Source organism: Pseudophryne corroboree, chromosome 1 (assembly GCF_028390025.1).
Source record: "Pseudophryne corroboree isolate aPseCor3 chromosome 1, aPseCor3.hap2, whole genome shotgun sequence".
Lineage (NCBI taxonomy): Eukaryota > Metazoa > Chordata > Amphibia > Anura > Myobatrachidae > Pseudophryne > Pseudophryne corroboree.
In genome coordinates, this window is record NC_086444.1 from 92,318,190 (window position 1) to 92,331,067 (window position 12,878).

Below are 12,878 nucleotides of genomic sequence, written 5' to 3' on the forward strand. Positions count from 1 at the left end.
GCCTGCGCCCACCATCCCCTCCATCCCCACAGGGGGCGATTAACCTGCAGCCGGGCCCCCAGCCTGGGAGTGGCCGGGGGGCGCACATTAACGTCTGGCGGCATTACTATGCGATGCGCTTGCAACCAAAGAAGGGGGTGGAGCCACGGGTCCAACCACGGCAGGAGAGGCCTGGTGGCCCGTCCCACTGCAGGCGGACGCAGAGCGTCCCTGCGCGACGGCCCTTGCAAGGTTCGTCGGCAGCACCGACCCATCAGCAGAGTGGGCGCGTCGCACTGCCCCGCCACGGGAGCGCGCTACCCGGCCCTGATCTGGGACATTATGATCCCCACCAGGCCCAGCGAGAGGAGGCCTCATATGGGCTCCCTGGTGCGGACCTGAAATATATGAGCACGCGCGAGCTGCACGGACCCACCGCCTCCGGCAGCCGCGCGACCCCCCGCCCGCCCAGTGGAGAGGGGGATGAGAGCCAGAGGTATATGGAGGCTGCCCCCACTGGTTGCGGCCATATCAGGTGCAGCACGCGCGCTGCATGGACTCCCCGCGTCCGTCAGCTGCGCGACCCCTCGCCCGCCCGTTGGAGCGTGTAATATCATTGGGGCTGCACACCCCCCCCCCCCCCCCCAGGGGAAGAGAGCCGCTAGCGGAGGGGACGGAGAACGCGGGCGTAAGGCAGCAGAAGCGGGTGGCCGAGCCCGGCCGCGGATGCCCAGTGTCTACCGCACCCCAGCCGCAGCAGGCCTGCCCTGTCTTGGCCGGACCGCATAGGAGTCCAGAAGCCAAGCAGGGAGGCCCGCGCCGCGCCTGGGTCTTGCGGCCATCACGTGCACTCAATGGAGTAAAAAGGGGGCAGGGAGGAGATGGATAGAAGAAGGGAAGAACAGGGTAGGAAAAAGAAATACAGAGAGATTAAGGCTGAGGAGAAGGCAGGGAGAAATAGGATAGAGTAATGGAAGTTAAATGGAATAAATACTGACAAGCACAAGCAGTAGTACTTAACAGTCACGAGGAAAACTGAGGCAGGATGTCCTAGATCTGCAGACTATATGTATGTCAGACCAGCCCCTATTCACCATCCAGCCAATCATGATCCTGAACGTTTCTCCTCACGTTCCTCCCACAAAAACATTGACCCCTTCCATGCCACAGTGATGCACTAAGAGGCGTGCTTCAGCCAGGACAGTGAGTTTATGCTGCTTGGTCACATTATATGCCCTACACAGTCTATCTATGGACGGATCAGGCAGTGTGATGAGTTGGGGACTGACGTCATGACCTGGGCAGGCAGTTCAGCTGTCAATCACCACCGGCTGCCGCAGCTTGTGTACGGGCGGTCGGCTGGTCGCCCATACACACACAGCGATGTGCCAATATATCGGTAGATATATTGGCCATCGGCTGTGCTGCAGGGCCGACGCGATATATCTGTGAGGACGGAGTTCACAGACCTATTGCCCGTACACACAGGCCGACGGACCCGCAATATATCGGCCATTCTATTGATATATCGGCCAGTGTGTACGGGCCTTATGTCACGATCCGGGTATCTGGACGCCATTTCTTACCTATCAGATGCCTCCTAAGGCTGGCTCAGCGCTCCAGGACCGGATCCCATCTGTTATCCTGATGTGCACATTCCCGCATCCTCTCCTGTCTCTCTGGACGCAGTCACAGTAACGCCTTATACATCTGGCATGGCGTCTCCCGCGGCCTCCGCCGCCGTCCCTGAGCTTCTGCATTCTGAGTGGCGATCACGTCAGCCGCGGCCTCCGCTGTGTCCGCGTGGTCGGATGTGCATCTGTCAGCCTGGCGTCTCCTGTCTCCGGTGGCCGGCGCCGCCATTACTGTTTTCCAGACCACATGGTTTACAATCCAAACTTCCCTCCAAGTGTCTGCATGGGCGCAGCCATCTTGGATTCTGTCAGCTGATCTTTCCTACCAATCCGTTGTCAGTATTATTAATTTGCATAATTGCCTAGCCAATGCCTTCCTTGCTGCAGGTATAAATAGGTTGTGCCTGAGCAAGGAAGGCGTCAGTGCTTTGGTTGTCAAACCTAGTTCCTGTTTGTCTCTCTCCTGTGATTGTCTTCCAGGTTCCAGCTCCTGTCTCAAGACTTCCACCATAGAGACCCGCACCAGCATTCCACCTGCGGTGTAGCCTGACTCTCCAATCCATTGTGGATTCATCTGTTTCCAGCTACAACATTACCTGCTTCCAGCTCAGCTTCCAGCAGAGTACAGCTTCTCTTAAAGGGCCGGTGTCCTTTCTACACTTTACCACTCTCCACCGGTATTATTATTTCTCCGCTCTCAAGTTCTACATTTCAGTTCATATTTCATCGCTCCCAAGTTCATTTATTATTTAACTGGTTCCAGCCAGTATCCACTCCGTGCTAACAACAGTCTGGTTCCAGCCAGTATCCACAGCAGCCGTTTTATCTTCAGCAACCCAGCTTTTCCTGGAACACCAGCTGGCACAATCCTGGGTTGTCTCCATTGCTACAGTCGGGCCTGGTAAGGACTTTCCATCTAGAAGATTATAAGAACTATCTCACACTACCAGTGCCCTGTGGCTCCTGCCATCCTGTAGTACCCAGGAACTGTATTTATTCTTTGCTGACTTTTACGTTTTCTTTTACTGCTGCTGTGTTGCGGAGTTGTCATAATAAACATCATTGACTTTTATCCAAGTTGTCGTGGTCACGCCTTCGGGCAGTTATTATTCATGTTACTTACATGTCCAGGGGTCTGATACAACCTCCCAGGTTCCGGTAAATCTCACTACAACTGAGGCTGCCTCCCGTCAGCTCAGGCCCTCAGTTGTGACAGTAAGCACTGACCTAATGAATCCAGCCGGAGACCAGGATCAAGCGGCCAGGCCGATGCAAGAACTGGCAGCCCGACTAGAACATCAGGAGGCTGCACAGGGCCACATCATCCGCTGTCTCCAGGATCTCTCTACTCGGCTGGATGGGATTCAGACAACTCTCCGTGGATCAGGCGCGTCTGGTGCGTCAACCACAGTGACTCCAGCTATAACCCCACCCACCTTACCCATTTCTGCTCCACGTCTTCATCTTCCAACGCCAGCAAAATTTGACGGATCTCCAAGATTCTGCAGGGGATTTCTCAACCAGTGTGAGATTCAGTTTGAGCTACAACCTGGCAATTTTCCCAGTGACCGTACAAAAATTGCCTACATTATTTCTCTTCTCAGTGGCTCAGCCCTTGATTGGGCATCACCGTTATGGGAGAGGTCCGACACCCTGCTATCTTCCTACACTGCCTTCGTGTCAACATTCAGGCGCATCTTCGACGAGCCAGGCCGGGTAACCTCAGCTTCATCCGAGATTCTCCGTTTACGCCAGGGGTCACGTACTGTAGGACAATATCTGATACAGTTCCAGATCCTGGCATCCGAACTGGCATGGAACGACGAGGCCCTGTATGCTGCATTCTGGCATGGCTTATCTGAGCGTATTAAAGATGAGTTAGCTACCAGAGACTTACCTTCTAAGTTAGATGAGCTAATCTCACTCTGCACGAAAGTTGATTTACGTTTCAGAGAGAGAGCAACTGAGCGTGGAAGATCATCTGCTCCAAAATCTTCTGCTCCTCCTCCTCGTCAACTGTCACCATCTAAAGATGAGCCCATGCAACTTGGCCGTTCCCGTTTAACTCCTGCTGAGCGCCGAAGACGTCTCTCCGAGTCTCTCTGTCTCTATTGTGCAGCTCCGTCTCACACCATTAATGCCTGTCCCAAACGTCCGGGACTCCAGACCCTAGCTCGCCAAGGAGAGGGCCGGCTAGGAGTAATGATCTCCTCTCCATCCCCTCAAGATTGTAATCTCCCAGTCTCGCTTCAAGTTGCTCAACGTTATCAGAACGTCATTGCCCTCCTGGATTCCGGAGCAGCTGGGAACTTTATTACCGAAGCCTATGTTAAACGGTGGTCCCTACCCACCGAGAGACTTCCTTCCTCCTTTTCCTTAACTGCCGTGGATGGCAGTAAAATTTTTGATACAGTTATTGCTCTAAGGACTCTACCAGTTCGTCTGAGAGTGGGAGTTCTTCATTCCGAACTTATTTCACTTTTAGTGATTCCAAGAGCCACACATCCTGTGGTCCTGGGCCTTCCATGGCTCCGTCTTCACAATCCTACAATTGATTGGACGACTACGCAAATTCTGGCATGGGGTTCCTCCTGTGCTGAGACATGTTTGTTTAAAGTGTTGCCTGTCTGTTCTTCCTCCCCCAGGTCGTCTGATGTTCCACCTCCTCCATATCAAGATTTCACGGATGTGTTCAGTAAAGCTTCTGCTGATATCCTTCCTCCTCATAGAGAATGGGACTGCCCGATTGATCTCGTTCCAGGGAAGGTTCCACCTCGAGGCCGAACTTATCCGTTGTCTCTGCCTGAGACGCATTCTATGGAGGAATACATTAAAGAGAACCTAGCAAAGGGGTTCATTCGACCTTCTTCTTCTCCAGCCGGCGCAGGCTTCTTCTTTGTAAAAAAGAAAGATGGTGGTCTGCGGCCGTGCATCGACTACAGAGGTTTGAACGACATTACCATCAAGAACCGCTATCCTTTACCCCTGATTACTGAGCTCTTTGACAGAGTTAGCGGAGCTACCATCTTTACAAAGCTGGACTTGAGAGGTGCATACAATCTCATCCGGATCCGTGAGGGTGACGAGTGGAAGACCGCATTTAACACCCGTGACGGACATTATGAGTACCTCGTCATGCCCTTCGGATTGAGCAATGCTCCAGCTGTCTTCCAGCATTTCGTCAATGAGATCTTCAGAGACATTCTATACCGTCATGTCGTGGTCTATCTAGATGATATCCTCATTTTTGCCAACAATTTAGAGGAACATCGTTTTTGGGTAAAGGAGGTTCTGTCCCGTCTCCGTGTCAATCATCTCTACTGCAAATTAGAGAAATGCGTCTTTGAAGTCAAGTCCATTCCGTTTCTAGGGTACATTGTGTCCGGTTCCGGACTAGAGATGGATCCTGAGAAACTACAAGCAATCCAGAATTGGCCGGTACCCTTAACCCTCAAAGGGGTCCAGAGGTTCTTAGGGTTCGCCAATTATTACCGAAAGTTTATACGAGACTTTTCCACCATTGTGGCGCCTATTACTGCTTTCACCAAGAAGGGTGCTAACCCGTCCAAGTGGTCTGAAGAAGCCATGCAAGCTTTTCATCTTTTGAAACAGAGGTTCATCTCTGCGCCTGTCCTGAAACAGTCTGACATCGACTCTCCTTTCATCTTAGAGGTGGATGCCTCCTCCGTTGGAGTAGGAGCGGTGTTATCTCAGAGGGCTAAAGATGGCCATTTACATCCTTGCAGTTTCTTCTCCCGGAAGTTCTCCCCAGCGGAGCGCAACTATGCCATTGGCGACCAGGAGTTGCTAGCCATCAAGCTCGCTCTAGAGGAGTGGAGATATCTGTTGGAGGGAGCTTCTCATTCAATCACCATACTTACAGACCACAAGAACCTTCTATATCTAAAAGGCGCACAATGTCTCAACCCTCGTCAGGCCAGATGGGCACTTTTCTTTTCCAGATTCGACTTTAAACTCCAGTTCTGTCCGGGCTCTCAGAATCGCAAGGCCGATGCCCTTTCCCGCTCATGGGAGCAAGAAAATGAGTCAGAGTCTTCAGACAAGCATCCTATTATAAATCCGTTGGCATTCTCCACGGTAGGGATGGACTCTACGCCCCCATCAGGGAAAAGTTTTGTGAAGCCGACACTAAGGAAGAAGCTCATGCATTGGGCCCATGCTTCCCGCTTTGCCGGACATACAGGTATCCAAAAAACCCTGGAGTTTATCTCTAGGTCCTATTGGTGGCCAACTCTGAAAAAGGACGTTTTGGAGTTTATTGCATCTTGCCCAAAGTGTGCCCAACATAAAGTATCCCGCCAGTCGCCTGCGGGGCAACTGGTTCCACTATCTGTTCCCCGTCGACCATGGACCCATTTGTCGATGGATTTTATTACAGATTTGCCCATGTGCAACAAGTTCAATACCATCTGGGTGGTAGTTGACCGGTTCACCAAGATGGCACACTTCATTCCTCTCACCGGTCTTCCGTCAGCTTCCAAGTTGGCTCAAGTATTCATACAAGAGATCTTCCGACTCCACGGTCTTCCAGAGGAAATTATCTCAGATCGAGGAGTTCAATTCACAGCCAAATTCTGGCGAAGTTTATGTCAAGTCCTCCAAGTCAAGCTAAAGTTTTCCACGGCTTACCATCCTCAGACCAATGGTCAAACTGAGAGGGTGAATCAGGACTTGGAGTCCTTCCTCCGCATCTATGTGTCCTCCTCTCAAGATGACTGGGTTCAATTACTTCCCTGGGCCGAGTTCTGTCATAACAACCAGTATCATTCTTCATCTTCTTCAACACCATTCTTCACCAACTTTGGATTCCACCCTAAAGTCCCTGAGTTCCAACCGCTTCCAGCAACTTCTGTTCCCGCAGTGGATATCACCTTGCATCAGTTTGCCAATATCTGGAAGAGCGTACGATCAGCTCTGCTCAAGGCATCGTTCAGGTACAAGAAGTTTGCGGATAAGAAGCGTCGAGCAGTTCCTGCTCTCAAGGTGGGTGATCGGGTATGGTTATCCACGAAGAATTTGAGGTTGAGAGTTCCCAGTATGAAGTTTGCACCTCGCTTCATCGGTCCTTTTAAAATTGATCAAGTCATCAATCCTGTTGCTTACAGACTCCAGTTACCTCCTTTCTTAAAAATACCCAGGACATTCCATGTTTCCCTGTTGAAACCGCTAATCTTGAATCGGTTTCATTCCTCACTTCCTCCAACTCCGAAAGTCCAAACTCAACGAGGCGTTGAGTATGAAGTGGCCAAGATCCTGGACTCACGTCACCGTTACGGTCAACTTCAGTATCTTATTGACTGGAAGGGTTATGGCCCTGAGGAACGTTCATGGACCAATGCTTCTGATGTCCATGCTCCTGCCTTGGTCCGGAGATTCCATTCCAAGTTTCCTCAAAAGCCAAAGAAGTGTCCTGGGGCCACTCCTAAAGGGGGGGGTGCTGTCACGATCCGGGTATCTGGACGCCATTTCTTACCTATCAGATGCCTCCTAAGGCTGGCTCAGCGCTCCAGGACCGGATCCCATCTGTTATCCTGATGTGCACATTCCCGCATCCTCTCCTGTCTCTCTGGACGCAGTCACAGTAACGCCTTATACATCTGGCATGGCGTCTCCCGCGGCCTCCGCCGCCGTCCCTGAGCTTCTGCATTCTGAGTGGCGATCACGTCAGCCGCGGCCTCCGCTGTGTCCGCGTGGTCGGATGTGCATCTGTCAGCCTGGCGTCTCCTGTCTCCGGTGGCCGGCGCCGCCATTACTGTTTTCCAGACCACATGGTTTACAATCCAAACTTCCCTCCAAGTGTCTGCATGGGCGCAGCCATCTTGGATTCTGTCAGCTGATCTTTCCTACCAATCCGTTGTCAGTATTATTAATTTGCATAATTGCCTAGCCAATGCCTTCCTTGCTGCAGGTATAAATAGGTTGTGCCTGAGCAAGGAAGGTGTCAGTGCTTTGGTTGTCAAACCTAGTTCCTGTTTGTCTCTCTCCTGTGATTGTCTTCCAGGTTCCAGCTCCTGTCTCAAGACTTCCACCATAGAGACCCGCACCAGCATTCCACCTGCGGTGTAGCCTGACTCTCCAATCCATTGTGGATTCATCTGTTTCCAGCTACAACATTACCTGCTTCCAGCTCAGCTTCCAGCAGAGTACAGCTTCTCTTAAAGGGCCGGTGTCCTTTCTACACTTTACCACTCTCCACCGGTATTATTATTTCTCCGCTCTCAAGTTCTACATTTCAGTTCATATTTCATCGCTCCCAAGTTCATTTATTATTTAACTGGTTCCAGCCAGTATCCACTCCGTGCTAACAACAGTCTGGTTCCAGCCAGTATCCACAGCAGCCGTTTTATCTTCAGCAACCCAGCTTTTCCTGGAACACCAGCTGGCACAATCCTGGGTTGTCTCCATTGCTACAGTCGGGCCTGGTAAGGACTTTCCATCTAGAAGATTATAAGAACTATCTCACACTACCAGTGCGCTGTGGCTCCTGCCATCCTGTAGTACCCAGGAACTGTATTTATTCTTTGCTGACTTTTACGTTTTCTTTTACTGCTGCTGTGTTGCGGAGTTGTCATAATAAACATCATTGACTTTTATCCAAGTTGTCGTGGTCACGCCTTCGGGCAGTTATTATTCATGTTACTTACATGTCCAGGGGTCTGATACAACCTCCCAGGTTCCGGTACATCTCAGCCCCTACAACTGAGGCTGCCTCCCGTCAGCTCAGGCCCTCAGTTGTGACACCTTAACTCTCTCTGCGCATGTTATATCTACCCCGCCTGCAGTGCACATGGTTTTGCCCAACTGCTAACAAATTTGCTGCTGCGATTAGGTCTGAATTAGGCCCCGAGTTCGCCGGAGGTACAAGATGCCGGCCAATCTCAGACTTTTTTTTTAAAGGGAAATTAATTTAGAATGCAAAACTGTGATATTGGTCAGCATCCCGCACCTCCGGCTATCTCGGACCCTATTATACCTCGCCCTGGGTGTACTGTATGTTACTCCATAGATGCATGTCGTACTGTATGCATCTAGCAGTGTGCATGCCAGTGGCGTACCTAACATATTTGGCACCTCCCCAGTAACCTCCAGTTTCCACCAATATGCACCACAGTGACTTCCTGTATGCACCACAGTGCTCCTCTGTATGCTAAACAGTGCCTCCCCTACCACACTCCACTCCACTCCAGTGCCCCAGAGTACTTGCATCCTGTGGCTGGCTGCACATGAATCCTTCCAGCTCTGTGTTCTGCACATACAGTACATACATTGCAGAGTGACTACCCATTCCCCTTATCAGCATCACAGATGGACTCGGGACAAACTCTGCGCTGTAAGCACTGTGCATGCAAAACACAGAGTCATAGCAGTCACCATCCAGGAACATTCTGGCCCCCCCTTCCCTTTCCGATCTGGCCTTGCCTGTCACCCAGGACCACTACCTTAACCCCACATCACCTTAGTACGTCACTGGTACCCACCCCTACCCATGTGTCTGGTTTTTACTACTGTAGTTATCATTATCCTATCATTATCCTCTCTCCAAGATTTTTCACGTGCTGCTCCCTTTCTCTGGAATTCCCTACCTCTCCCCCTCAGACTCTCCACCTCTCTACAGAACTTCAAACAGGCTCTTAAGACCCACTTCTTCACCAAACCCAGCCAAATCTCATCCTAACCTCCTGTCCAACGCTCTCTGTCTACCCTATCTGTGTCACCCCTGTCTGTCTGGCCCTCCCCTTTAGAATGTAAGCTCTTACGAGCAGGGCCCTCTTCCCTCATGTGGTTATCCTTACTAACTTTAATAATCCTCAACTGCCCAAATCCTGCCGTTTTCGGACACCTTGATACTCATCTCAGTGTCGTCTACTGGTGTAGTTATGCTTAGTTACCCTGTAATTGTCCTATATTGTCTTCAACTGTAAGTCACTGTTTTCCTGTTTTGTTTATGTGCATATGTAATTGGGCGCTGCAGAACCCTTGTGGCGCCATATAAATAAAGGATAATAATAATAATAAAAAATTATCAGTGTATACCTACTGTACACCCAACCCTGTACTAGCTGCAAAAGACAAGCCTCTATGCAAGAATATATTTCCTTATGCCCAAATGTGCATAGCCCGCAGTCGTGTCGACTCTCTCTCACTGAAGTTAGACAATTTACAACTCAGTTAAGGGTACGGATGTGCACCACCCATAAGCTCAGCTCCAGAGCATAGTAAGTTTGAATGGGAGTGAGGATTTATTTTTACGCCTGCACAAACACTGAAGCACCCACTTTCACTTTGGCTCCATGTGACAATTTGCAGTCTTCTGGTCTGAAATGCCAACACATGATCCAAAAAGAAGTAAGAACAGCATTATAGCTTCCTTTTGGACCACTACTTAATTAATGACAATATCCACATGCTTCACATACCCTCCAACTGTACCTTTTTGGCAGGTACAGTACCTTTTGTTATGGTCTGTACCGATTTTTGGCTCTCTAAACTTCCATTGAAAGTATAGGAAAGGGGATGTGGCCACGCCCCTTTACCCATGACCACGCCATCTTTTCGAATTTGTACCGATTTTTATTTATAAAATGTTGGAGGCTATGGCTTCACTGAAATATGATCACTGTAGCCTTCAAGTTCATGGCAGTATTTATTCTGATTGCACAGAGGTCACTGCAGCAGAGGGGTTACCCTGGCTGGAGAGGACCTCCTAGGATTGGATGTAAGGACCATGTGATTGGCTCATATCCCGCACTGGCATGGTCAGGCATACTTCAGTTGCTGCTGAATTTTCCTGGGAAAGTGTGGTAAAAATTGTAAGATTGTATCTTGTTCAGTAAGTCCTAAGAATAATAGAACATTGCCATTGTCTTTATTTCATGTTTCACATTTATCCATTTTAATGATTTTATTACATATTTTTTTACATAAATGCGCTTTCCCTCATAATGTGTGTCTTAATGTTGAAGACATTATGCGCACTAAGATACTATGCCACCAGAGACAATTGCTATGATTATTTTGATATATTAGGTCAGCTCCCAAAATGTCTGCCTCCATTAGTTGCTCTTAGTTCAGCTCCCAAAATGGCTGCCTCCATGAGGTACTATAAGCTCAGATCCCAAAATAGCTGCCTCCATGGGTGCTATCAGTTCAGCTCCCAAAAAATGGCTGCCTGCATGAGGTGCTATTAGTTCAGCTCCCAAAATGGCTGCTTCCATAAGGTGCTATATGTTCAACTCCCAAAATGGCTGTCCCATTGGTGCTATTAATTCAGCTCCCAATATGGCTGCCTGCATGAAGTGCTATTAGTTCATATCCGAAAATGGCTGACTCCGTAGGTGCTATCAGCTCAGCTCCCAAAATGGCTGCCTCCATGAGGTACTCTAAGTTCAGCTCCCAAAATGGCTGCCTCTATAAGGTACTATTGGTTCAGCTCCCAAAATAGCTGCCTCCATAAGGTGCTATTAGTTCAGCTCCCAAAATGGCTGGCTCTGTGTTTCAGTGATGTGTCTTGTTCCAAATGAATTTACATTATAGGCTACAGTCTCAAGACTATTGTTAGAACCGATGAAATGGTTACGTTCCGCAGCATACCTCAGTGGTGTCGCTGGGTCATACTGAACTGATTCTCACATTATTAAGCAACATGAATACAGTACTTCAAATAATGGCACCAACTGATATATCTGCTTACCCGTTTCCCATAAGTTGAACTCCTGGAATGTACTCATAGTTCCTCTTGGGTTCTGGCTTCCTCTTACAGTCTCTTTCATCAGAATTGTCTCCACAATCGTCGTCTCCATTGCACTTCAATTTTATCTCGACGCAGCGACCTATTTTGTAGAAGCAGGAAATTGTAAGCAGAGTATTTTTTTATTTTATTCTAAAATGTTTTATAGATAAAACATAATTCTATTCTTACATACGACAAGCATGTCGACATTACAACTATGCCGAAATTATGAATGTTGAGAATGAGATGAGGAATCTTGACAAAATATACCCAACCCCATTTGGTGCTCAATGGTTCTAGTTTTTTGGTCTTATAAGAGCTGAAGCTTTGGTTTCCCCCATTGTTTATCATTTTTGAAATGCAAAGTGATTTTGCAAAAGAACAATTTAGGTGTTTTTTTAACCTTAAGTCGCTGTATATCTGCATTGTTTCGGAAACGTCATACCTGTGTGCGCCAGGGCACTTCGGCGTCTTACACATACTTGACACACAGAGGTGTAGCTAGGCGCCATGGTGCCCAAACAAGGGTATATTTTGGCGCCCCCCTCCCCTCAATTGGGGGCCTAGCCACCATGTGGTGGCATGTTACATTTGAAAAGAAACAATATTTAAAAATCCTAAAATTGGTGACAGGGATGGTTCTAGACCTAGTTGAGCTCAAGGCGAAAGTTTCCTTTGGGTGCCCTCCATGTTTAAAATAATGTCAGTGCGTGCCAAAGGCTTGCAACAACAATAAAGTAGCATGGCAATACAGGGTTTAATGGTTAGAATTACTGCTTCACAGCACTGAGGTCATGGGTTAGTTCCCACCATGACCCTAACTCTGTGGAGTTTGTATATTCTCCCCATTCTTGCGTGGGTTTCATCTGGTTACTCCAGTTTCCTCCCACAATCCAAAAATATACTGGTAGGTTAATTGACTCCCAACAAAAATTGTGTGTGTGTGGTAAGTTATTTAGAGGGTCATTCCGAGTTTATCGCTCGCTGCTGATTTTCGCAGAGCAGCGCTCAAGTAAAAAAATGGCAAAACTACGCATGCGTATGCACCGCAATGCGCAGTCGCGTCGTACGGGTACAAAGAGGATCGGTGCTGGGCGATGGATTTAACGAAGAATCCATTTGCACAGTCGATCGCATGGTGATTGACAGAAAGAGGGCGTTTATGGGTGTCAACTGACCGTTTTCTGGGAGTGTTTGGGAAAATTCAGGCGTGTCGAGGCATTTGCAAGGTGGGTGTCTGACGTCAATTCCGGGACCTTCGTTGCTGGATTCATCGCACAGGGTAAGTAAGTGCAGGGCTAGTCTTGTTTTACACAAAACTTTTTTAGTATAGCAGGGCTGCACAAGCGATCACAGCTTGCTATGCTAAAATACACTCCCCCAGAGGCGGCGTCTAGTGGATCGCACGGGCAACAAAAAGTTGCTACGTACGATCAACTCGGAATGACCCCATAGGGCCTAATTCAGACCTGATCGCAGCAGTAAAATTGTTCTCTAATGGGCATTCCGAGTTG

General features: G+C 48.9%; 1 protein-coding gene across 2 annotated transcripts in view; it reads right to left on the reverse strand.

Moving 5' to 3' along the window:
* The window catches only part of C6 (complement C6), a 162,293-nt gene that overhangs the window by 69,795 nt on the left and 79,620 nt on the right, over positions 1–12,878 (reverse strand). For both annotated transcript variants that reach the window (XM_063961425.1, XM_063961418.1), the window contains exon 5: positions 11,326–11,464. In XM_063961425.1, the coding sequence (XP_063817495.1) occupies positions 11,326–11,464 (139 nt within the window). The remainder of the gene's footprint in view (positions 1–11,325; positions 11,465–12,878) is intronic.